Here is a 22,994-nt window from a genome sequence, read left to right as displayed (position 1 = left end):
GTTCGTATGTCGGTGTAATTTTATGTTTGGCGGAAACGAGAAAGATCCAGGGTCCAAGGGTCGTTGAGGTTGCAAGGGATTGGTGGCTTCTAGCCAGACGTGTCTATGATGGGGGTTGACGTAAATTCAAATTCAGATTCGCACTATTTACACGCGAGCGGCCAAAGGTGGTGATTATTTGGGTGCGGAGTGAAGAGGATGTCGATGTATCCGGCGAGGGCGACGATCAGCGTCCCAAAAGAGAGGTGCGAGTGTGGAAAAAAAGGATGAAGTTTCGGGACGGAGTTGGAATGTCTCTGAATTCTGAATGGTTGCGACGCAGTGACGGAGCCCAGGCCAGGCCCTTGCGGGAAGGGGCGGGCGCTGGTTGGACAGGCCGGGGAACCTGAGGGTGGTGGTGGTGACCCTTGTGACGATGGCGGGAAGGTTCAGAGACAGGTGCTCTAACCACAGGTGCCTCCTAAAGCCAATAATTTCCAGTGAGGGAAGGAGTCAAGCGCCGCAGAATGAGATGCGCTGATGCAGGGAAGGAGCCGACGGCAACCGGCCCCACCTGACCGACTGAATGGCGCTTGCCTGAGGTCGACACTCTTCAGTTCATCAGAGATCCCAGATTCGGGCGGACTGGGCCGGCAGGGGAGAAAGATGGAATGGTCCAGCTCGTAGTCGCTAACACAAGGGTTTTGGTTTAGTGCGAGCCAACAGATATGTGTCCACTCCCGGAGCAAGTCAGCGCCCCAAGCTCCAGGCCGTTGACAAGTGAGGCTGGTTGTTGAGCCCCCTTACTTTGGACAGACAGGGAGGCTTTCTGCTGGTGATGGATGCTGCAATGCGGCGGATTACGTGCTGCACGGGCGGTCAAGACATTCTCCGAGAAACCGATGCTCTATGGTTTCTGCCGCCCGGGGTGTTATCGTGAGGCGCGAGGTTGGCCTGGGGTCAAGTCCCTAAAAGGGGAGCTAACTCAGGCACATGCATACGCTGATGGGCCTGAGTTTGCAGACCGAATCCGATGGCCCGGGGCGGGTATCATGTTGTTTCTGCAGCCACTTCAACTAACCCATGACTTGGAGTTGAAGCTGGCCCGATGCAACTCTGAACGGATGAGGTGGCCATCTTACGATGAGATGCAGCTAAGGCGCTCTTGGTGTCTTCGTTCGGGCAGTTGCAGTCGAGAGTGATGCGGTGTAAGTCGCTGGTTGAACCGCTAAACCGTCAAATCGCCCTTCCGCATCAAAGAGCACATCGGAAAGCCAATGATGGATGCTTGCAATGCACTTTAGGTGAAGGCAGTTGAGGTACCTGTAACTCAAGTTAAAGGTACCATGCAATACCAGTTGGTGGACAAGAAGCGGTTTGAGCTCTTGTAAAGCTGCTGCCCAGTGGACCGCTTAGATCAATCAAATGTCGACAGTTCTGGGAAGTTGCGTTCGGGCAGTTCCCCGTTTGTACCTTCAATCCCGCCTGCCTTGTTCTTCTCCGTCCTGTTCCCTTGGCTTGGCAATTTCTGCTCCGGAAAAACTGCCCATTTCTTGACCTTCCATTTTGCTATTTTCACATCTTCAAATCTTCCCTCCGCTCCGTTTTTCCCGAGTCTCTCTACTCAACAACTTCTCCGGACCGGCGACAACCAACTTCAGATCCCTAACCGTACCAGTGCCTGATTCGGAATAGGATCCTTGTCCGCAGAGACGAACGACCAAAAGTCGCCTTATTAGCTGAGCTGTCGACACGAGGCTCGTGCTTCCCAATTGTCAAGTCAGTCGCTGGTCGCCTGCCGCTGCTAATAATTATCGCCGATACATACCACCTCCTTGCAAACCCGCGGCGTTGCACCCTTATTACTTCAGCAAGCAAGGTTCCGAAACTTTTTTTTTGGCCGCCAACTCTTCCAGCTTGACCTCATCTCACACTGCTACCGCTGCCCCCTCGTCAGCCCGTGTGGCACCTATTTTAGTTACCCGTCAACCCGATTCAGATTCCACAAACCTGCACACACGACCACAAAGCTTCGCCCTCTGAGGCTGCCATCACCACCCCCAATTTCTCCCCTCAGCCTTTGTGCGCCGTCCGACCGGCCCTTGGAGAGATGGCTTCCAATACGGGCAAGGCTGGAGTAATCGTCGCTCCCGACGATGCTGGCAGCATGGAGAATCTTGTAAGTGCTCGCCCTGCCTCGAACTTGGCGGATGGTGCACCCAGCCATCTCGATCGCAAATTAACACCACCGCGACATGCCGTCGGTGGGATGACATGATGCTGACAATTTCGGCGCGAAGGCTCATTCGGTGCTCGACGACTTAATGTACAATATCGTTCACGACCTCCTGCTCAAGGTGCACCGCGACGAGAAAATGGCGAGGGCCACCACGGCCGCGATCCGTGTCGAGAAGCTGGCTTCCGATGCATCAGAAAGCTCGACGCCTGACTCGAAACCCGATGTGCGGATCGAAACCGATGCGGCGATATACGAAGACGGTAAGGTGATGCTCAAAGGCAATCCCTTGAAGACGACGACCGAGATTCTCTGCCCGAGATGCCACCTGCCTCGATTGCTCTACCCGACCGACGGCAAGGGGGCGAGAAAGCCCGATCCGAGCGTCATCTACTGCAAGAAACACCCTTACATCGACAAGCCTGGCTACGACATCTACGGGCAGACCTGGGTTCAGCCGGGCCCTGGAAGAGGCAAGAAGAAGAAGGACATGAAGCCCGACCCGAACATCGAGTCTCCCGCCCCCGGAGAAGGGCGCCCTGCCAATGTGCTTTCGTTCCCGTCAGCCACATGCAGCAAGTGCAAGCGATGCATCCTCGTCACGAGACTCAACAACCACATGGGATCGTGTATCGGTAACAGCGGCCGTAACGCGAGTCGCGCTGCGGCAGCCAAGATTTCAAACGGCAGTAACGGCGCAAGCCAGAATGACGGAACACCCCCATCGAGCCAGAAGGCGACACCAGCGCCTGCATCACGAGCCTCGAGCCCAAAGAAGCGCGACAGTGAGGAAGTGGCGGCACCGGAGGAAGAGGAGGAATCGGAAAACAGCCATAAGAAGAAGAAGATGAAGCCAACGGTCATGACGAAGAAGGTGATTCTCAAGACTAAGGGTCCCAAGAAAGACAAGGTCAAGACCAACTCACTGCTGAGCCACGAATCGAAAGTGGGCGACGACGACGACAATTCCACTGTCGAGGTCGCCCCTAAGAAGGAGAAGAAGGAGTCTAAGGAGGGCAAAGGCATCAGCCCGGCTAAGAAGTTGAAGCTTGGCGCCGCGAAGCCGCCCTTATCGTCGCCGCTGTCGAAGAATGGCAATGGTAGAACCGAAGATGCAGAGTCCGAATCGTCCGGCACGTTGTCGTCGCCGCCAAACTAGAGGCTTGGCGGCACAACTGGCCGTGGAGCGCTGAAAACCCCTAGCTCCCGCTCCGGCTCAGGCTTCCAGCAAAGCTCTGACTTTGCCGCCGTATCGGAACCTGAGCCTCAGTCTGTTCCAAGAAGCAATCCTCCAACTGGTTCCGGTAAACGTCATCTGCCGCCGACACCTTCGCCTGGACCTTTTTCGTCACCGTCTATTTCGAACACCAATAAGATATCGAAGAGAACGTTCGATGAATCTGCTACCAAGGGTCAAAAGAGACCCCCAGACAAGATCAACGACCAGTCCAAGAAGAGACGCTGCTCGTAACAACCATTTAACATCTACATTATCCCTTTATTCTCTTCAACATGCCCGGCCTGGTTCAGTATCAAACCAGAAACAAGACATCGCTCATCCCGGAACATTGGAAACACCGGAGCCAAAAACAGATCAGCAAACTGATCAACCGTCGGGTTCCAGACCGACACATCATCTTGTATTCAAACAAAGATTGGCACCGCAGTACAACAGACGCTCTTGATACACACACACCTTCACACTCAACAACATTGCATGAACTGGGAGTTCGTTGGGTGGGAGTGGGGGTGGCTTATCCCATACAATTCTTCTGCATCACCTGGCAAGGCGGATGACGGCGTTAGAGAGACTGCGGTTATTTTATAGGCATTGACTCAATGATATTGATTCCCCATTGATTATGCGTAACTTGAGTCTACTGATGGATGTGATGACTCGTTTCAAAAAGGGAGCAGCCGCTTCTAGAAATGTCTGCAAATGATCGAAGAAACACGCTGACTAGTCGACAACATTCTGCATCGCAGCTTCCCGGGATTGATGCAATACTCTGCTAGATAGGTCAAAATATGCTCAGGACTTTCATTGGAGAAGACACTGAGGTGTGATGCCGTCTTCATCCCCCTTTTTTATGAATCATTTGGTGAATGGTGAAATCAGATTGAGCTGCCCAATATCTGCTGCGTGTGGATAACCAAGTGACGGTGCCGAGTGCTCTTTGACACAGTGAGGAAGGAGCAGCCCAAGAGGGCCGGTCCTGCCTCACAGCGCAAGGCGGCAGGAAGGCTTATCAGTTGCACAATACCTTGCCGCTGCCGTTGAGGTCGGTGGTCGAACGGTTGTTCGACTTCCTTCTGAGGCTACTCGGCCTTCCCAGCGTGGGACTTCAATCCTTCGAATTTACCGTCTGCCCTTGAGTCTAATGCGTTGGGTCGCTCGTTTTGTCATTTTGACTTGATTTTGTCGTCGTCTTTAGTATCCTTCTCTTTTTTTGGTCCTTTTATTCAACAACAGCAGGAAATTTTATATGCTACCCATATTATGCTGCCTAACGTGTGTCACGATGCTTTTTTATATCCTCAGGCGCCTGAACCAGTCTAGATTCGCAGCCGCCAACGCCATAAACGCCCGTTTCTCCAAAGGTATCTCAGTATCTGTCTCGCTCTACGCACATCTCCCCCCATCACTCCTCCGGCTCAGCCTCCTCAACGACACTCGCCCGCACGATCTTGACCTCCTGCAGCGGCCTGTCCTCGGGGCCCGTCTTGACCAGGCCCATCCTCTTGACGACGCTCAGGCCGCTCTTGACGCGGCCGAAGATGGTGTGCTTGCCGTCGAGCCAGGGGGTCGGGGCGAGGGTGATGAAGAACTGGGAGCCGTTGGTGTCGGGGCCGGCGTTGGCCATGGAGAGGACGCCGGCGCCGGTGTGCTTGAGACCCGGATGGATCTCGTCGGCGAACTTTTCGCCGTAGATGGAGGTGCCGCCGCGGCCGGTGCCGGTGGGGTCGCCGGCCTGGACCATGAAGTTTGGGATGATGCGGTGGATGATGGTCGAGTTGTAGTAGCCGCGCTTGGCGAGGGTGGCGAAGTTTGTGCAGGTCTTGGGGGCATGGGAGGTGTAGAGCTCGAGGATGATGGTGCCCTGCCGTTTGGGATTTTGGTTAGCTTCTGCGGGTTGCTTTATGCGCCGAGATGGACAGCTGGACGTACCATTGAGGTTTCGAGGGACACGTTGGTCGTCATTTTGGCTCCTTTGCGCTGTCGCGACTTGTTTGTGCGAGCTAGAAGTTGGGAATTCGCGATGGAGGGGTTGACGATATTTTGGACGAGGCTGCGATGTAGCGACCCGCGACGCGGTGAACGGCAAGCAAGCAGCAGCGATTGAGTTGGGATGATGGTGGGGAGCTTGAGCCAGCCACCCGCCTGCCGTCGAAGAAAAATAAGGCAGTTACGGTGCGTGATTGGTCGCGCAGGTCAGGTTAGCGGGATCTGGGCCGCTGTGGAGATGGGCCCCGGGTCCCTGTCGTGGTACCTTGCGGCGGCTGGTTTCTGGCCAGATCCTGCATCATTTGCTGGATGTGCCTGCCTGCCGAGCTGTCTGAGTGTGAGGCTAAGCGCATCTTTGGCGAGTGACTTCCATTGCTTCTGTTCCTGCAAGTTGCAACGCTCGTCCATCCCTCGCAGCCTCCAAAACGGATCTTTTTCTGTGGAAGTCCGGCTTTCTCTTTTTCCAGAAGGACCGGGTCCGGCAAGGTGTCTTGGTACCGGTGTGGCGTATCCTTTCCCGCTTCGAGCCCTTTAGCAAGGTTCCAACTTTCGCATTATTAGTAACACGCTGTTCAAGACAACTTCTATTGTGCGCGCAACACCCAGAGCTGCAAGGTGTCTTCTCACATCTTCTGCAGCAAATTTCATTCACGAACAAGATAGCTTCAGAGAAGCTTAAAAGAGAGACTTTGGAACCAGTATCCGGACTGAAGAATCAGGCGTCATCGTACCTTCCTACCAACTACACTTGCCACATCCAGATCTCCATCAGCTTCATCACGTACACGAAACATCACGAGCGTGCTTATTCAGGCCGTCAACAGCATCTCAGCAGCTTCCAACTACCAAGTCTCTCATATTCGTCTGCGACCGCCCCGAGTCATCGTACCCTAGGAGCCCATTCGTCCGGCCGGCGCCATGGCTTCATCAGCGGTCCCCAGTCCGGTGACCCCGCCATTCGACGAAATCTCCCAGAACCTCACCAACATTACCGGCGCCAGCAACGACACAGCCGGCGCATCACCGGAATGGGATCTCGCCAGAGTCGCCAGCCTCCTGACGATGGAGGGAAAACTCATCTTCTCCGCCCTCGCCATCATCTACGTCGGCGCGCACGGTGCTCTCCGCCGCCCCCCGTCCGCAGCTCCTCCGAAGCGGAAGAAGGGCGAGAAGGCTGACCGCAAGGAGGACGAGCCCATTACGGAGGGATTGATGCCCTCTGATGCCATCGTATTTCCTCTTTTGGCGGGTGCCATGTTGATCGGACTCTACTACCTCATCCAGTGGCTCCAGGATCCGGCTATCCTCAACAAGATCCTGCGCGTGTACATGTCCGTCGCGGGTGTGGCAAGTCTCACGACTCTGATGGCGCATGCTTTGAGAGTTGGCTCAGGCTTTGTGTTTCCGAATTGGGTTCGAGAGAAGGGCGCATTGTGCCGGGTTGACGATGACCGGGAGACATACGTCAAGACAAACGGCAATGACGGCGAAGAGACGGAGGTTATGACGACCGGCAACCCCCTGCCATCCGCTCTGCGCAAGATCTTTCCCATCACAGCAAAGGTTAACCGCCTCCTCTGGGATGTCCGCCATCTCCTGATTGACGAATGGACCGTCAAGGCCAAAGTGCATGGCTTGTTTAGGGAGAAATTTCACCTGTCCGTCACGCATATTCTCGGTTTCTTCCTGGCTTTTGGCACGGTCTCGGCTTACTACATGACCGGATCCCCTTTTCTCTCCAACATCATGGGTTACGGCTTCTGCTACGGCACGGCTCTGATCATGTCGCCGACGACATTTGGCACTGGCAGCTTGGTGTTGATGGGCCTCTTCTTCTACGACATTGTCATGGTATTCTACACGTAAGTTACCTCAAGCACTGATATGCGTCGAACATCTGCTGACAGCCAACAGGCCCTACATGATTACTGTCGCCACAAAGCTCGATGTCCCCATCAAGCTCCAGTTCCAGTCCGCTTCTAGATCAAGCATTCTTGGCCTCGGTGATATTGTCGTCCCCGGCATGGTGATGTGCCTGGCGCTGCGCTTTGATATGTGGATGCACTATCAGCGCCAGATCAAGTACGTCCCGACCGATTTGAAGTCACACAAGCAGGACACCAAGTCTGGCGACGTCGTCACCGTCAACGAGACTCAGCATGTTGCTGAGAAGGCTCCCTGGATCGACATCACTGGCTGCTGGGGCGACTGGTTCTGGTCTTCTTCGTGGAGTGGCCTTTTCAAGGGTGACAAGGAGGTCGCACCCACTGTCCGCGGTTCGACATTCAACAAGACTTATTTCAACGCTTCCTTGATCGGCTACGCCCTCGGCATGCTCTTCACACTCGCCATGTTGACCATCTTCAAGCACGGCCAACCCGCCCTTTTGTACCTCGTCCCCGGTGTCCTCGGCTCCCTCTGGCTCACGGGCTTGGTTCGTGGCGAACTCAAGGAGATGTGGATGTACACCGAGGACGGAAGCCTGGACACTCGGGACGTTGTCGTTGAGCTCGACGGCAACGGTAACGTTCTCAAGGAGATCAAGGATGACGAGAAGGATGAGAAGAAGCGCAAGGCCGAGGAGGAAGCGAGGCGGAAGATTGAGGAGGAGAAGGCCGCGGAGGAGAAGAAGTTGGCAGACAAACAGGAGGCTGAGAGGGATGCTGAGAGAAAGGAGTATAGCATCGTCTCGTTCTCGGTCACTGCTCCCCTTAGAAAGGTGAAGAGTCATTAGTTCGGTACGGGAGCTCAAACCCCCAGATGTTGCATGGAGTTTATCGCATAGATAGGGCGGGGTTTAGAGGTATAAACATAACTATCTGATTGCAGGCGCAAAGCGTTTATTATGAAGCGTACTACAGTTTGTCGCCTGCCCCTGATATCTATTGCGCTATCAATTCTTTGATTGAGGCGATTATAGCTTCTATCGTTGCTATTGTCGTCGTCGTCGTCGTCCGTCGTCGTCCGTCGTCGTCCGTCGTCGTCGTCGTTGTTGTCGTTGTTGTCGTTGTTGTCGTTGTTGTCGTTGTTGTCGTTGTTGTCGTTGTTGTCGTTGTTGTCGTTGTTGTCGTTGTTGTCGTTGTTGTCGTTGTTGTCGTTGTTGTCGTTGTTCTTGTTGTCGTTGTGCTTATTGCCGTTGTTCTTATTGTCGTTGTTGTTTCCATGTACTGCCTGCAACTTACTACCGTCCTTAATCAATGTGAAATTGTAAATGTGCCTATTGAACAAAAAGGGAACGTACCTGCGCAGACATTAGACGGAGAGAACACAGAGAACGAGCGCGGCGACAAATTCGGGGCCGAATCTAAAGAAACAATGGCAGGGCCATGAATCAGTGCGATCTTTATCTTCGTCTACCTATGACCCCAGTCTGTTCTGTGGGCTGTAGCACCACATTACTGTGACAGCTTCGATCTCAGCTTGAATTCTTATTCTTTTGTTCTTCGTCTCGTCATTTAATGGGCGGTGCCGTATGTTAGATAGACTGGGTAACTGACACTACTTCGTCGTACCTGTTCGATTTCTCGACCGCGGAGGAACGGGAGCTTCATGGTCTCACGGGCAGAAAGCAAGACTAAATCGTGTAGGTTTGTGTTTTATTATCCCAGGCCGATATCAGCGGGACTTATATCCGTATTGAACCCAGTATAAACATTTGGAGGGAGCAAATCGAGAATGCCGATATCGTTAGGATTCGTATCTACATTCCATGAGCACATGGAATTCAGTTCCAGAGTTAGTAACCCGAGCGTACCTCGTGTAGTAGAGACCCCCCGGGCATCTTTTCAGCATCATACATTGAAGCGTGGCTCAGATTTTCAAGCCAGTCCGCCGGCTGCTGCTGAATCTGGCAGAGCTGCCTCAAAAATACTAGGAAAGACCGGCCAACGAAGCGGGAAGGTACTATACTGGCAGTCATTGGGTCACCTTCCCTCGACGTTCAAAGTTGACCCAGGTAAGAAGGTGCGCCTGCCATTGAGGAAAGAAGTCCCCTGTGATGACTTCCGCGGCAAGAGAAATGGGAGACCAAGGGGCACAAAACTCCTGCTGGTCGGTGGGAAACTTTTCCTGTCCTTGTTTTCTTCTTCACGACATCCTAGACCGCCACGGCTCAACTTTCAAAGATCCCTCGCCTGGCCACCGGTATGGGTGTGTCCCTCTGTTTTTGTACCGCATGGACTTTACCCATTACGGGGGTTTCTGTCTTGGCCAGTCGCGTCAGCGGAGACAAATCTTCCTTCAGTTCCTGGCTCGTTTTCCATCTGGAGCTTTCCTTGGCCTTCGCGGTCTTTGCCATGAAGTGGGAACTGGGGAACTTGTTGATGAGGCTGTACCTGGACAGTCAAGACGAGCCGATATGCGGGTACGAAGAAGGGCGGGTTGTCAAAGCGTTCTGTCATATACCCGATGGACTTCGCCGTTGGATCCTTGGGTCCGGCGGCGTGCCGGAGGGTGATGGTTCGCCGCGAGCTGTCTGATCGATGAAGCAATCGCCTAGCGTTGCTGAGTGGACGGTGATCCAACTTTGCGCGGATTTGTTTTGACAAAAGCAGAGAGGGGTGTCGTCACTCGGTGGACAGGAGGTCAAAAAAAAAAAAAAAAACCAATATCGACGTAAGTCAAGCAACTCATTTGTCCGCCAAGTACTAACGCATGTCAAAGACATCATGGGCGGCGGTTCGTGTCGTTCCCGTCTCGCTCAGTTCCTCGGCCACGGCGCTTTCTCGACCTCCTCTATCCCACAACATGCTGGTCAGCAGTCAGGAACGACAAGGACGATAGTGACGACAGCGATGAAAAAGAAATATCGACGTGAGTGGAGCGATTGCTTTGCTCGTTAAGTGCTAACACACTTCGCAGACATCATGGGTGCATGGCACTGGCTCTCCCAGTATCTCTTCCACAACAGGATGCACTGCTTCAACAATGTCTTGGATCTCATTGTTCGGCTGACTTTCCTGAATATCTCCCAACAGCTTCACCACCTACTTCACCCCAATATAACGTCCGCGGCGACGCAGTCTACCCGCCCTCTTGTGGCTATGTCTTCAGATACTCCCGGAACGCCGGCAACGACTTCACCACTCCACTGACCCCAGCGACCCGGCCTCGGCCGCAACCACCCAGCTACCACAACATTTTGGGTCTCGCTGTTCTGCTCAGCTTCCCTGACCTTGGATCTTGCGGCAATTCTCACGCATCATGACGGACAACTACCTCGTTGCTTCTGCTCTGCGTGTCAGACCTTGGCGCACCCTGGTGATGAACCACTACCAAAATGGGTCCAACTCCTGGCTCAAAGACAGCGAATCATTGCTATTTGTACACCCACAAGTGCAATACACATGGAAACATGATAAACGACAATTGTTGACGGCGATGAAAGACCACATCCCTCCTCAGCCCGACACTGTCCAAGGTCGACACTTCGGCCTCCAGGCGACAATCTCCAATCTACAGAGGCACCGCCCAACAAATGAATTATCTTAAGGCCCGGATCTCGGATGAACACAGTGAAAGATGAAGTTGCAACAAGACTACCTTGGGATACATTTTGAGTACGTGTAAGCAAACCTTGTCTGAAGCATGAACAGCGACTGATTGCCGGTGTAGTTTTGGATAAAATTTGGTTACTGCTGGGGAACAGAAGTATGGGAAATTCACAAGATGGGAAGGAAGTAGAGAGAAACTCACTGCCGGGATTGAATGTACGGGTTGAGTGTTCCAGGATAAATGGACCAAAGTCCTGTTCAGCAGCTATCCCCATGCATTGCTTCTTCTCGACAATGGTTCTTAAACAGCTTGTGTTCTACTAGGAATATTCACACTCCGTTTATTTGGAATCCCCCGCCTCCTTCCCTGACGCAGAGGCTTGACTGAGACCTTTGCGATCCATCGCAGTCGGTGCTATGTGCCTGCCGTACCATTCCTCAGCCGAAGATACCCCATTCCCGTCAAGTGCACGAGGCAACAGAAATGCACAGCAGTCTCCTGAAAGCCTGAATGCCCAGTAAAATATAATCGCAACATAGACAATTGAGAACATCTTAGCCTCTGAGCGCACATATCTCCAATCCAGACAAGTCCAGGTGGTTGCCGTATCCTTGGGTGACGCAAATTGTGCAGTTCCGCACAAGAATGAAGTGCGCTTGTCACCGCATCCTGGCGAAGGGGCAGGTTCTTGGCGGAGAACTTCAAGTGCACATACGTAGTGTGCTTCTTCTACCAACTTAAAAGGTAGACAGGAAAGCTCGGGCTCTTTGGATCTTCTCTCAGAGAACTGGGTCATAACCTCGTAGTGCATTCGTGCGAACGTGCGAAGCTCGTCATGCTCTCCTGGTGTTATTGTCCCCAGCTGATGTGAGCCTGATGGAACTCGGGCGCCTAGCATGCGTAGAATCTGCCGAGCATAGAGCTCTATATCAGGCACAAGTTTGTGGTGGCGGTTGGCAAACGAGCAAAAGATCTCGAAAAGCCAACGTGTTGGAGGATACTGTTCAGAGGGATACGTATAGGCGGGCAGTTGCTTTCGGACGATGCAGCCGGCGAGAGCGAGAGCAGGCCGCGCTGTAATCGTCCATAGTGCGACAAGAAGAACCCTGGTTGACAGAGGGACGGCGCTAAACATGAAGTTGTTGAAAGGAATAAGGAAGGCGGAATGCTGGAAGTCGACGAAGTGACCGCAACTGAAGTCTCCACGAGACAGACCGATAACGCAGTCTATAGGAAGAAATACGACGAGGGTGACCACAGCTGTTGTCGCATAGAATAGCAGGGCATAGACGAGCCATTCTGCGAAGACGCTGCGACAGAAACGAGACACAGAGCGCGCAGTGGCTTTTGCTAACCTCCATTGAGGAGCAGGAAAGCGTTCCTCAGGCGGCATGGTTGATTGATGCGGCATTTGCTCCATGGCGCAGTTGTACTCAAGGACCAACAACCGGCTAAAAAGGCTTGGTGATATCCAGTAGGTCTTAGACCTTGGAGTGAAAGTCTGCGCTCTGCGAAGGGCGCCGTGAGCAGTTGGAAACCAGGAAGGTGCGAAGGGTTTGCGAGGTTGATTATCGGAAAGTATCGTTTCTGTTTTAGCGACCCTTGCGGTTCGACGCCACCATTGAAGCCAGGAGCCGACTAGATGACATCAGGATTCGTCCCGAAGGTGAATTTAAAGGAAATCTGTTGACGATTCGGATATTTTGATCATGAGAGTCTTCAATTTGATCTACAGTGGTGTTTTCTGGCCATACTTCTACAGTCCGTAGACTCCATTCTCGTCGAAGAACACCAGGATCGCCTCGCTACCCCTGACATCCACCGTGCCGTCGACTTTCTCGATAATCATATCTCCTACAGGCTGACCTTGAGGGAATGACTGGCCACCGAATGTTGCCAAGTTGGTGTCGCCGGTGTTCACATAGGGCGCCGTCATGCGCTTCGCATAGATGCTCTCCCCCTTTGCAGCATCCGCAAGAGAAGTCAGATCAACGCTGACAGTGAAGTCGGAGGTAGAGTTGGCGTAGTAAGGCTTCAAGTTGACGAGGGCAATCTTGGAGATGGCGTCGTCAACGTAGAAGGCATACGCGGCGAAGCTCTCAGAGTCAACGCCTGAAGGCGCGTCCAGAGCGCGAACCTGGGTTCCCTCGACGGCGAACGCCTCGGCCATGAACAGCTGGGCAAGGAACGACGGCAGCGCTCGGGCCGGACCACGCTTGAGGCTGTCGCGCGGGTAGAGCATCGAGTACGTGCTGTACCCGGGGCTGCCGTTCTCGCCGGGCGTGTTGCTCTGGTCGCTAGACTGGAGGACCAGCGTGGCACCCATGTGGAGGTGCGTCGCGGAGGCGTTGCGGGTGGCGTAGATGAGTTCGCTGTCAACAACCCAGAGGGCCTGCGCGAAGGTGTCGGTGACGTTGGGCTTGCCGGAGCACGAGACGGAGTTAAACTCGCCAATGTTCCAGCTCTTGCCGACGTCGAGCGCCGCGCGGGCGGAGGGGTAGATCTCCTCGTCGCAGTAGCGCACGAGCTCCGTGTGGTTGAGGATGTTCTCGATCGTGGCGCGCACGTTGCGGGCCGGGTCGCAGGTCGAGAAGGGGTACGAGTGGATCGAGTAGACGCCGACCTGGTGCTCCGAGTCGACGCCGGCTGGGATGAGGGCGATCGGCCGGACCTCGAGGCCGGAGTCGTCGGTGGTCGCGGAGGACGCCCACCAGCGCTCGCTGGTGAGGTTGTTGGTGCCGGTCTCGTTGACGGCGGCGTCGATGGCGTGGGTGTACTCCTTCCACTGGTCGACGTACGCTTGCGTTGAATAGTTCCAGCGCGTGGAGGCGTAGTTCGTCGGCTCGTTGCCCAGCTCAAAGTACGAGATTTTATCGCCCTGGTACTTTGTAGAAGCTACCGCGAGGTCCCTCGCAATGTCCAAGCTCTCGTTGCCGAAGTTAAGTGTCGAGATGAACTTCGTGCCCTCGGGGAAGTTGTCCCAGCTCTTGTAGTAGTTCGGACCGACCGTCGTCCGCCACACGCCGCCCTCGGGGCTGGTAGTCCGGACTGAGTCGGGGCCTTCCGGATCGAAGATCATGCTGTCCATGGTGATGCCGCCGGGACGGATGACGGGGTGTCCTCCATGTTCGTGGATACGCTCGAGGAGCCCAAAGGTGAGGTTGTTCGGGGTCGTGGAGTTGCCAAAGAACTCGACCCAGAAGGCGGGCTCAAACGAGAATGAGGCGAATGAGTTGGTGTGAGGGATTGAAGCTCCTGTAGCTGTTCTCGGCACGTTCAGGGTTGAAGCGCTCGAAGTCGAGCTTGCCGGAAGAGCGTGGGCTGCGCGAGCGGCGAGCAAGGCCGTGGCACTCCAGAGAAGACCCATGATGACAGGCTACTGTGTTTCGAGGACGGAAGAGAAACCTTAGACGTGGAAAGACTGTTCAAGCGCATGGAGTCACCTCATAGCGCTCTTATATCATGGCTGTATGTTGCCACGGACGGACAAGATTGTACCGACAAGACGGAAAATGACGATGCCATGGTGCCCGGGTCAACGTGAATGGACTCGCTAGTGTCTTCTGATCCTTCTGAGTGCAGAAAGTGACCCTGTCATGGTGCATGGCATCATGGGCAAGCCACTTGCCAAGGGATGTCACCTTTTCAAAGCCAAGTCAAGATGATTGAAGGCCATGATTGGCGCGCCAGAGGTCATCGCGGGGAAGCGGGGAAAGCTCACCCCACCGACCCCAGATCGCGCACGACGTTGATGTGGGGATCTCGGCTCCGAGATTCCGAGGAGAATGTTGACATTGAGCTAGCTAGTAAAGATTGTACAAATACGAGACTAAGAGACAATGTGGGCTTTCATAGGCTGCAGCTGACTCTGGGCGCGGTGTCTGCCATGTGCTTTCTGGGTTGGTTCCCAGGTTTTGGCTGTCTCGAAACCCTCTTATAAGTTCTCGTTGCTGTCTGAATCGGCTTCCAAGCCCTCATTCGACGTTTCCTTCAACTTGCGGTGACAAGCCGCGTACAAGTTGATGTAGAACTCATCCCGAGCCGCCTTTGCTGCAGAGTTCCAGTGCTCGTCTCCGACCGAATCCCGAAATACAGGGCTTGACCTCTCTTTCCAAGCCAGATAGGAACGAGACGCGCTTTCCCGCCATGACTGTCCTGAAAGCTGCGGAAAATACTGTTCGAGCGTTGATGTGTAACGAGTGACTCCAAACTGTGGCATAACCATCTCCCATGTCTTCATTTCCCACCGCACCATGGCCTGGATGTCTGACTTCTGTCTCGCAGGAAACACTTCCCGCGGTTTCCTATCGACGAAAAGAGTGACCATACAGTCGATTGCCTGCTCCAGATGACTACACCAAGTCGAGCTTTGCTGGCATGGCTCATATTTGGGTCTGTAGTCCGGTTGATCTTGCATCGTCAGGTGTGACTCGCTTCCGCTTTCCTGACTGTCGCTACAGTTCTCATCGTCGCTTTCGTTCTTTTCGTCCTCGTCGTCTTTATCTTCCTTCTCACTATCATCTTTATCGTCCTTGGTCTCCGAGTCGACTATCATACTTGTCTCAGCCCCGGTCTGCTCGGCGATTGTCTTTTCATTACCAAGCTCTTCGTCGTTTGTTTCTTGCCGCAAAAGATTCCCAGGATCAAGGAGTACCAAACCATCGATCTCTTTCTCTGGTATGAAGACGCGCGGAACAGGTTTCTCAACCTTAGCAACCGGAAACTTCTGTTCCATAAACGCGAAGACAGGAGGTAGCCGTAGAAGCCTAGTAGTCATTCCGTCTGCAAGACGGACGGGCTTGCCATCTTCGTCTTTGTCTTTGAAAGTAGGGTTTCCATCTCCGTCAAGGGGTAATGATGAAGGGTCGTTTTCTTCCATGTACTTCCAGACAGCTTCGAGGCGATCTTGCTCAGAGAGTATTTTAGCTTCAAAGCCATAAAGGAGATCATCCTTGCTGGTGATTGAAGTCATGCCGTACTGTGATGACTCATAGGTCTTTCGCCGAGGGTGGACACCTTTGGGATACACTCTGATGGCCTCAAGCCGCAGCGGTACCCCGATTCCATTCTGTGAGACGAGGTATCCTGCCCATGCCTCCACGCGGTGGTGGATTCCCCATGATTCATCGTAGTAGAAGTGCATCACCGTTGCCAAGTCGTAGGCTGCCCGCGCCACAATCTCGATTCCTCGGTTGATTGTACCAGGTTGCCAAAGGATTTCGTCGAAGAATATGGAAACGATGTTGACGGCGGCTTTCTTAGCCCAATGATGATGAGGGATACCAGAGAAATGGTGTCCGATGATCATTCCAATGGCTTGATCGAGGCTTTGTAGTCTCTCTACCCGTTCGTCATACGTCTCCTCTCTTACGCTTGCCTGTTCCTGTTTTGCATTATTCGGAAGGTCGAGGGTGTCGTACGCCTGCTGGAGAGAAAGTGACGTTTCATCCCAGAGAAAATCAGGAGCGAGTGCCTCTCTAATTTGACCCTCTGGATCAAGAAGGACAGTATCTTCCTGACCAAATTCTAAATCAACGTCTCCTTTGTTAGCTACTTGGGTGTCTCGAAGAATGCTAAGAATGCCAATATTGCCAGTACTTGCTGCACGAAGAGCAACAGCCTTCGCATCTTGCCCATTCAAGTTGAGCAAAGTGACATCTGCGCCCCTCGCCAGAAGGCTACGCATAATACTGTAACGGTTCAACTTGGCAGCGATATGGACGGCTGTATTGCCCCGCAAGTCAGTCGCGTTGATCGGCGCGCCTGCGTCGAGAAGCCCGTTGACAACGTCGGCAGATCCGCTAATAACCGCACAATGCAACGGCGTCCCGTACACATTGTTCCTTAGATCCAATATCGGCGATTTCTTTAGAAGACCCTCTGTAATTGCACAAGCGCCCATGAGACAAGCTCTGTGGAGGGGCGAAAGCCCTTCTTTATCGGTGTGGTCAATATTTACCCCCTTTTCTAGAAGCAAATCGCAGTTGACCGAGGACGCGCAATAATGGAGGGGCGCTCGACCCCTTTTATCCTCTACGTGAAGTAGCCCGGGACGGCTCTCTAGGATCCATTTGGTGGTGAGACCTGAGGCTCCAGTGACTGCGAGGTGGAGCACACTTCTTCCCAGATGGTCTCGAGACGGCGTCGTGGAGGGCTGAAGATCTCCAGTTTGCGACTCGATGAGCTTGGGAATCAAGAGGGCGTCAGCAACGTTCCGTCTTGCCGCTAGTTGACAAGCAAAGTGGAGGGGATAGGTGAAAATATTAGGGTCGTGCGGCGGGCGAAGCGGTGTGTTTGCAAGTCCAGGTTCAGCTCGCAGAAGAGCTGCAACAACATCCGCATCCTGCAAGTCAATGGCCTCCATAATTGCTGTCCTTCCATCTGAATCATGCATATTCAGAGACTGTTTGTCTTTGATGAGCATGATTGTCTCGTCTAGCCTACTCGCGCGACTGGAACCATGCATGGCAAGCCGCTCGAGGGGCGTGGAGAGACCAAGAACGCAACCGAGTGGCCCGAGGCCCTCCCAGTCCCGAGACTCTGAACTTTGTATAAGTTCGTGCAATATATCGCTGCAATGATACTTCGCTGCGACGTGGAAGGCTGTCCATTGGGAACAGAAGTCTTCTGGTGGGTATTGAGACTCGTTGTAGACATGGACGAACGGGTCTGCACCTAAGGCGAGGAGTGCCTTGACCGCTGGAAGGCAGTTGCTTGATATGCTGAATGCAAGTGGAGTTCCCAGAAGCTGAGTAGGCCATTGTAGATGGGCTTCGCGCATCATGCTTGCGGGAACATTGACAAGACGCCGTGTCAGCTCTCCGGAAAGCCTTTCGGTCATGTCTTCAAGAGCGGCTGAGTCCCGAATCATGAACAGCCAATGAAATGGGCCACATCCGTCAGAAGTGCAAGAGGCTAACGACGTTCCCCCAGACAGGAGATTCATGGCGGCTGCTGGATGCCCATCAAAAAATGCCTTGGCCAGGGCGGGCATTTCCTCCGCCAAAGCTCCTTGCGCTCGCAACAATCCCGAGAGTTTTGTGACATACGACTCGTTTTTCGGCTCAATGACCGCGTCTGTCTCGGAATCAAATAGATCACCAAAGACTGCGGCAATAGGGTGGCCTTCAGAGCGAGCGGTCTTCGCAAATTTGTGTGACTCTTGTAAGTCTCGCTCTGTTCCAAACCCCAAGTAGTAGCAAAGCGCAACTTGCCAGCTTATTGAACCTTTCTCCTTCGCCTGGTTGCTGGAGTGAGTCTGTTGAAGTCCCTTGAATATTTGCTGTTGGTGATCCCAGAGAACCTCTTTGCCTGTGTCTAGACGGAACATCTTGAGAAGAGTTAGATATGTGCTTCATATTTATGGCCAAGATTCGCATTCGGATGGGTTGCATGCTCTATGTGAGCGTATATCTCTCCCTGCCCTGGCGAGCAGGGACGAGACGGACGACAACAGAGATGATAAGGTCAATAGGGACTACGAGGATAACAGAGACGACAAGAACGACGGCAGGGACGAAGAACGACAGAAAAGGCAAAAGGGACAATGGCAAGGAACACAAGACAAATGGGACATTAGAACTGATGGTAGTCCACTCAGGAAGAAGCACCCTTCCAGATACCAAAGCTCAGGAATGCTTACCTCGTATGTTGGAGTAGGGACGTCAAAGTGTAGTGCTAAGTCGGCTTCAAGGCCGCGTAGATCCCCGGCCCTAGATACATCAGCGGCCAGAAATACCCAAGTCGTTGGCTAGAAGACCCACGTCCACCTGGTGTAGAGCGGCAGATCCCGTACACTTGAAGCGCGCTTCGATGGATCTGCCTGGATAGTCCTATGAAGAACAATTCGTATGAACATGGCGGTCCCCAGTTGTTTGGCGGGCATGCATTGCTTGGCGTAGTCAAGGAGTTTCGATGGATCGATATGATTTCGATCTATCGTTTCGACATGTTTATGCCCGTGATTTGCGAGCCAAGTTGTGTACTCCTGGCCGCCCAAGCAGGCTTCCCACACCATAAGGCCAAAAGCCCAAATGTCGCATTTCAACAGGTCTCTGCGTTCTATTGGGAAAAGATCCTGCGTCTTGACCTCAGGAGCGTTGTAACTGTGATTACTATTATAAGCTAGGTACCGAACCATGACCGTGTGCAACTTACAAAAGAGTGCCCCCGTACTTAATGATCTCGTCATCGTCACTCTGGCTGCCTGCCGTGTCATTCAAGATAATTGCGTGACCGAAGTCTGTTATCTTCGCAAGAGCCTTGGTTGGGCGATCCCAGGACGGGAAGACCAGTGCATTATCCAACTTGACATCGCCATGGACTATGCCACATGTATGCAGCGCCGACAAGGCCGAAGATACGTCGCCAAGCAGAATCTCTACGTCGGCAAGACGAGGCTTGGCTGTTTTGATGTACTCTCTTAGTGTCCCAAGAGGTGCGTATTCGACGACGAGGTAGGGAATGACTGATGCTCCGCGAAGGCTCCATCCATATCCGAGTGCTGATGGGAGGTTAGGGTGAGCTCTCAGTGGAGGATGTCTCATAATCTGAGCCTCGAAAATGACCGAGCCCAGTCTACGGCGGAATAGCTTGTCATCAGATACATCGTTGATCTTAAGCTGCTTGACGGCGACACAGTCGCCTCCCTTGACCGCACATCTCTTCACGACGTAGGTCTCGCCTTCACCTAGTACTTCCTCCTCAGTGAGCTCCTCTTGCGGGTATCGTCGTAGGTTAAGAGCGCTAACGACTCGGAGAACATCATCGAGACCGTGAGCATTTTGGCGCTGTTGTTCAGAAAAGACTGCGCAGGTTAAACTGGATGTCGAAGTCCGCGATAAGAATGTGTTCCAGCTTAGCGTTGTGCCAACCGATTTTGTTCGATGGTCCATGGCCTCTAATTAGTAGCTGGTCGTCTCCCTCGCCGCTGTCTTTGTCTTCGTCGTTGTCACTGTCGTCGCTGTCGTCGTTGTCGTTGTTATCGTTGTTGTCGTCCCCGTCGTCGTCGTCGTAGTTGTAGTCTTCGTCGTTGTTATTGTCGTCGTCGTCGTCATGATTGATGACCTCGCGACAATGCCCCATGTATTAGCGAGAAATTATGTTTGATTCTATTTCTCTCATGAGGTTGCACTAATAATTTTAGGCAGCACTGAGACAGCGTTGAAGCTGCACACGGAGAAGGTCCATGACTGTTCTGAAGAGCAATCTGATTGGGTGACCCGAGGTAAGCAGGCCTAGTCAGCAAAGAAGGTTGCCGCCGGAGGGCGCCGGCACTAGTGAGAAAGGCCAATGAACATGCCTTGAGCCGATTGACCAAAGGATGATTGACCCTTGCCCACAAAATTACAACGGATTACTGTGAGTATCAGATAGATTCAAGCTTGAGTGCAGGCGTTCACATGGATGCAGAAAGCCCGCGGCGTACCGGTGTCAGGTAGCCTGATTTAAGGCTGACACACCACCACACACTTTCAGCTTGGCAGTGACAACAATTTTCAGCCATTCAGGCTGTGCTCGCCTCAGAATCTGCCTTGCTGTGCATGAAAGCCGCATCGGAGCCTTACTAACAGGCAGGCGCAGCCCCATTCCGTGCCGCAGTGTTTCCGAAGGGCCTTCATTGGTCCAGTCCAGCGAGCCGAGTGATTACTTATTAGATCATGCGGGTGTCATGCTGATTGCTTCTGCAACATAAACGGATTGCGACATTTAGAACTCGTAGCGACACATCTCATTTCGAGTCGACTCTTCGAGTTTGAAGAAAGGCTGTGCTGACAATTTGACTCCATTTTCGCGCCAAGGCCAAAACCTCAATTGAAAGTCGAGAGACTTCTCTGAGCTGAAGTGGATACAGACTTCCATCTGTATTTGAGCCAATCTCTTATGAAGATCAAAGTAGTTTAGGTTAAAGCAGGTTATAGGGTCCCCTGGCGAGCCAAACGTCTAACAGAATAGAGTGAATAGGTGTTGTCCTTCAGCAGTCACCACGGCTTTGACTACGACGCCACCCACAGCACACACAATCCTGGGAGCTAGATGGATGAGGATCGCAGCCCGAACGATGAGCGTGATGCCGCCCGATCCGAATCAAAGTCGGGAAAGGACCCCAATAACAACAGAACAGGAAGTGTTAGTTATACATCGCCCTCGTTGCTAGCTTCTCACTAATGCGAACCTCACGATAGGCCAGTTTCCACTCACAACAATCAGTAGATCATGGCTCCTCTAGCACTTTTGGGGGGCACTCTAGGTATGTAAAACATGTATTGAAAGTCGATAAGAAAGCTTATGATGGCGTGGATCAAAAGCGTCTCGGGCCCCCAAACTTCTGAGATACGTCAGAGTCGTCAGAGTCGTATCGAATATGCACAGATGTACCCAAGCCATGCTTACACGCATCGGGAGGGCAACTCCATTGCCAATGCTTCTGCGGCTGTAAGCAGAGCCAACAGTTACTTTCCTCGGAGTGGCAACCTGCAACAAACATATTATCCCCAGCTTCTCGACCTCGGCCTCGACGATGATTACCCACAAGTGCACAGGGGCGGGGAACTGACTTCCTATTCAGAAAATTACAGTTCTTATCTTTCTGATTCAAAGGCTAGAAGACACAACCAAACTCTGTCCAGCAGCAGAAATAAGCCAAAAAAGCCTGCTCTAAACGAACAAGATCAGGGCCAAGTTCACAATACGGCTATAAATTCAGAGGTCATCTCGCAGGAAACTTCTACTGCTCAAAACGATAAGAATTATCATGACATTGCCATCACTATTACTTGCGAGTGGGAGATCCCCAAGTTATGTGTGGACAACGATTGAGTTACCTGCAGAGCCGTTGGAATTCAATGTTCTGGACTTCTTGTCCAGCTTTATCATCATTACTGGAAATGAGGATGGTTTTCAGTGTGCTACCTGTCTCGACGGTGTCACTGACCAGTGGCGCGAAATCGGGCGTAGTGCTCTTCGAGCCGTGAGCATGGCAGTGGAACTAGCTCTATCCTCGGAAAGGACTGGAGGACCACAGCCCAAAAAGGCCCATATTCTTCAAACCGAAGATGGGTTGGAATTTGAGATTACGAACATTACCGGGCACTCTGTTGACTTTTGTGTCACGGGATCCCTACTGAATCATGAGAGACGCAACCTGGTCGATGCAATTGGTTGGATTTGTTCAGCCATGAGACCGATTCCGCCACAATTATCCACAAGTAATGGGGGTATCTTCAGATCGGCCACTTCGCAGGTAGGAACCGGTTTTTCAAACTTTCGCTTCAACTTGCATCCTCTGGAGAAATGGTCGCCCAATACGTCAGATGAATCCACTTGCTGGACAACGTTGTTCAAAAGTGGCGTGGTTGCTTGGAGACCTCTCTGTCGTCAGTGGGGTAAGGGCATCGAGATGTCGTTTGAAATGATGGTCGATCTGGCATCTGTGGAGAACTACTACTCGCTCAATGGAGGCTTGGTTCTACTCGGGTACAAGACAGCTCTGATCCCTGTTGATTGGAACAAAGAAGCAAACAGCTTTCAGTGGCATTTCGAGATTATGGAAGACTCCGCAGCAGGCTTCGTACAACCCTCTTTGCTCAAGGCAACTCAAAAAGAATGGACGAAACTTCAACATCCTTCTCAGTTTCGAGAAGCCAGGTGTTTTATCGGATGGTTCGAAGTCGCGCACGTCATGCTTGGTACCCGCGAATTACTTGAGAGACAAGAACAGATCTCTTGGAGCGGAAGCGAACAATGTCGAGAGACCCTGCACTCAGAAGGGTACGAAGGCGCGTTGCAGATGTCTTTCAGTTTTGCTCCCATCAGCCTTGGGTTTCAAGGCGTGAAAACATACAGCAAACGTTCCAACGTCCGAAGATATACTCCTACGGATAGTTACAGATCGACACTCGCGGAATGCAGACGAAAGGTAGCATTGGTAATCGATTCTGCTACAGAGCAAGCCTGACTTGTGCCATATCTCAGTTTGATTCTGCACCTCTGCCACAGATACTTTGAAAACACCAGCACGGAGCACACTACGCCGAATCCGATACCATTCGCTAAGCCTTC

At 52.8% G+C, this 22,994-nt stretch overlaps 7 protein-coding genes across 7 annotated transcripts; 4 read left to right on the top strand and 3 right to left on the bottom strand.

Annotated features, from left to right (window-relative positions):
* Window positions 1–2,089: 2,089 nt before the first annotated feature.
* On the top strand, window positions 2,090–3,374 carry CGGC5_v010565 (uncharacterized protein; the record flags this gene model as incomplete). The annotated part of the gene is made up of 2 exons (XM_032022829.1): window positions 2,090–2,158; window positions 2,280–3,374. The coding sequence occupies 2 exons, from the start codon at window positions 2,090–2,092 to the stop codon at window positions 3,372–3,374; spliced, it is 1,164 nt and encodes a 387-aa protein (XP_031880433.1).
* Window positions 3,375–4,857: 1,483 nt separating this feature from the next.
* On the bottom strand, window positions 4,858–5,417 carry CYP1 (Peptidyl-prolyl cis-trans isomerase-like 1; the record flags this gene model as incomplete). Its single annotated transcript, XM_032022830.1, has 2 exons — window positions 4,858–5,316; window positions 5,385–5,417. 2 exons carry the CDS (start codon window positions 5,415–5,417, stop codon window positions 4,858–4,860), a joined length of 492 nt encoding a protein of 163 aa, XP_031880408.1.
* A 942-nt stretch (window positions 5,418–6,359) lies between these two features.
* imp-2 (Intramembrane protease 2) lies at window positions 6,360–8,175 on the top strand (the record flags this gene model as incomplete). Its single annotated transcript, XM_032022831.1, has 2 exons — window positions 6,360–7,303; window positions 7,356–8,175. 2 exons carry the CDS (start codon window positions 6,360–6,362, stop codon window positions 8,173–8,175), a joined length of 1,764 nt encoding a protein of 587 aa, XP_031880407.1.
* Window positions 8,176–12,690: 4,515 nt separating this feature from the next.
* CGGC5_v010562 (Beta-glucuronidase) lies at window positions 12,691–14,301 on the bottom strand (the record flags this gene model as incomplete). The annotated part of the gene is made up of 1 exon (XM_032022832.1): window positions 12,691–14,301. The coding sequence occupies one exon, from the start codon at window positions 14,299–14,301 to the stop codon at window positions 12,691–12,693; it is 1,611 nt and encodes a 536-aa protein (XP_031880435.1).
* Window positions 14,302–14,868: 567 nt separating this feature from the next.
* ANKRD2 (Ankyrin repeat domain-containing protein 2) lies at window positions 14,869–20,018 on the bottom strand (the record flags this gene model as incomplete). Its single annotated transcript, XM_066152380.1, has 7 exons — window positions 14,869–15,482; window positions 15,534–16,814; window positions 17,052–18,264; window positions 18,577–18,646; window positions 18,698–19,039; window positions 19,092–19,740; window positions 19,808–20,018. The coding sequence occupies 7 exons, from the start codon at window positions 20,016–20,018 to the stop codon at window positions 14,869–14,871; spliced, it is 4,380 nt and encodes a 1,459-aa protein (XP_066008255.1).
* Window positions 20,019–20,969: 951 nt separating this feature from the next.
* CGGC5_v010560 (uncharacterized protein) lies at window positions 20,970–21,752 on the top strand (the record flags this gene model as incomplete). Its single annotated transcript, XM_066152379.1, has 4 exons — window positions 20,970–21,062; window positions 21,119–21,183; window positions 21,242–21,368; window positions 21,432–21,752. 4 exons carry the CDS (start codon window positions 20,970–20,972, stop codon window positions 21,750–21,752), a joined length of 606 nt encoding a protein of 201 aa, XP_066008256.1.
* Window positions 21,753–22,332: 580 nt separating this feature from the next.
* CGGC5_v010559 (uncharacterized protein) lies at window positions 22,333–22,940 on the top strand (the record flags this gene model as incomplete). Its single annotated transcript, XM_066152378.1, has 2 exons — window positions 22,333–22,851; window positions 22,908–22,940. 2 exons carry the CDS (start codon window positions 22,333–22,335, stop codon window positions 22,938–22,940), a joined length of 552 nt encoding a protein of 183 aa, XP_066008132.1.
* Window positions 22,941–22,994: the final 54 nt, after the last annotated feature.

The sequence above is a fragment of the Colletotrichum fructicola genome (assembly GCF_000319635.2).
Source record: "Colletotrichum fructicola Nara gc5 chromosome Unknown KSG_Nara_v1_contig06, whole genome shotgun sequence".
In the NCBI taxonomy this organism is placed as follows: domain Eukaryota; kingdom Fungi; phylum Ascomycota; class Sordariomycetes; order Glomerellales; family Glomerellaceae; genus Colletotrichum; species Colletotrichum fructicola.
The sequence above is the reverse complement of the archived record's forward strand: the minus strand, read 5'-3'. Positions and strand labels throughout refer to the sequence as shown.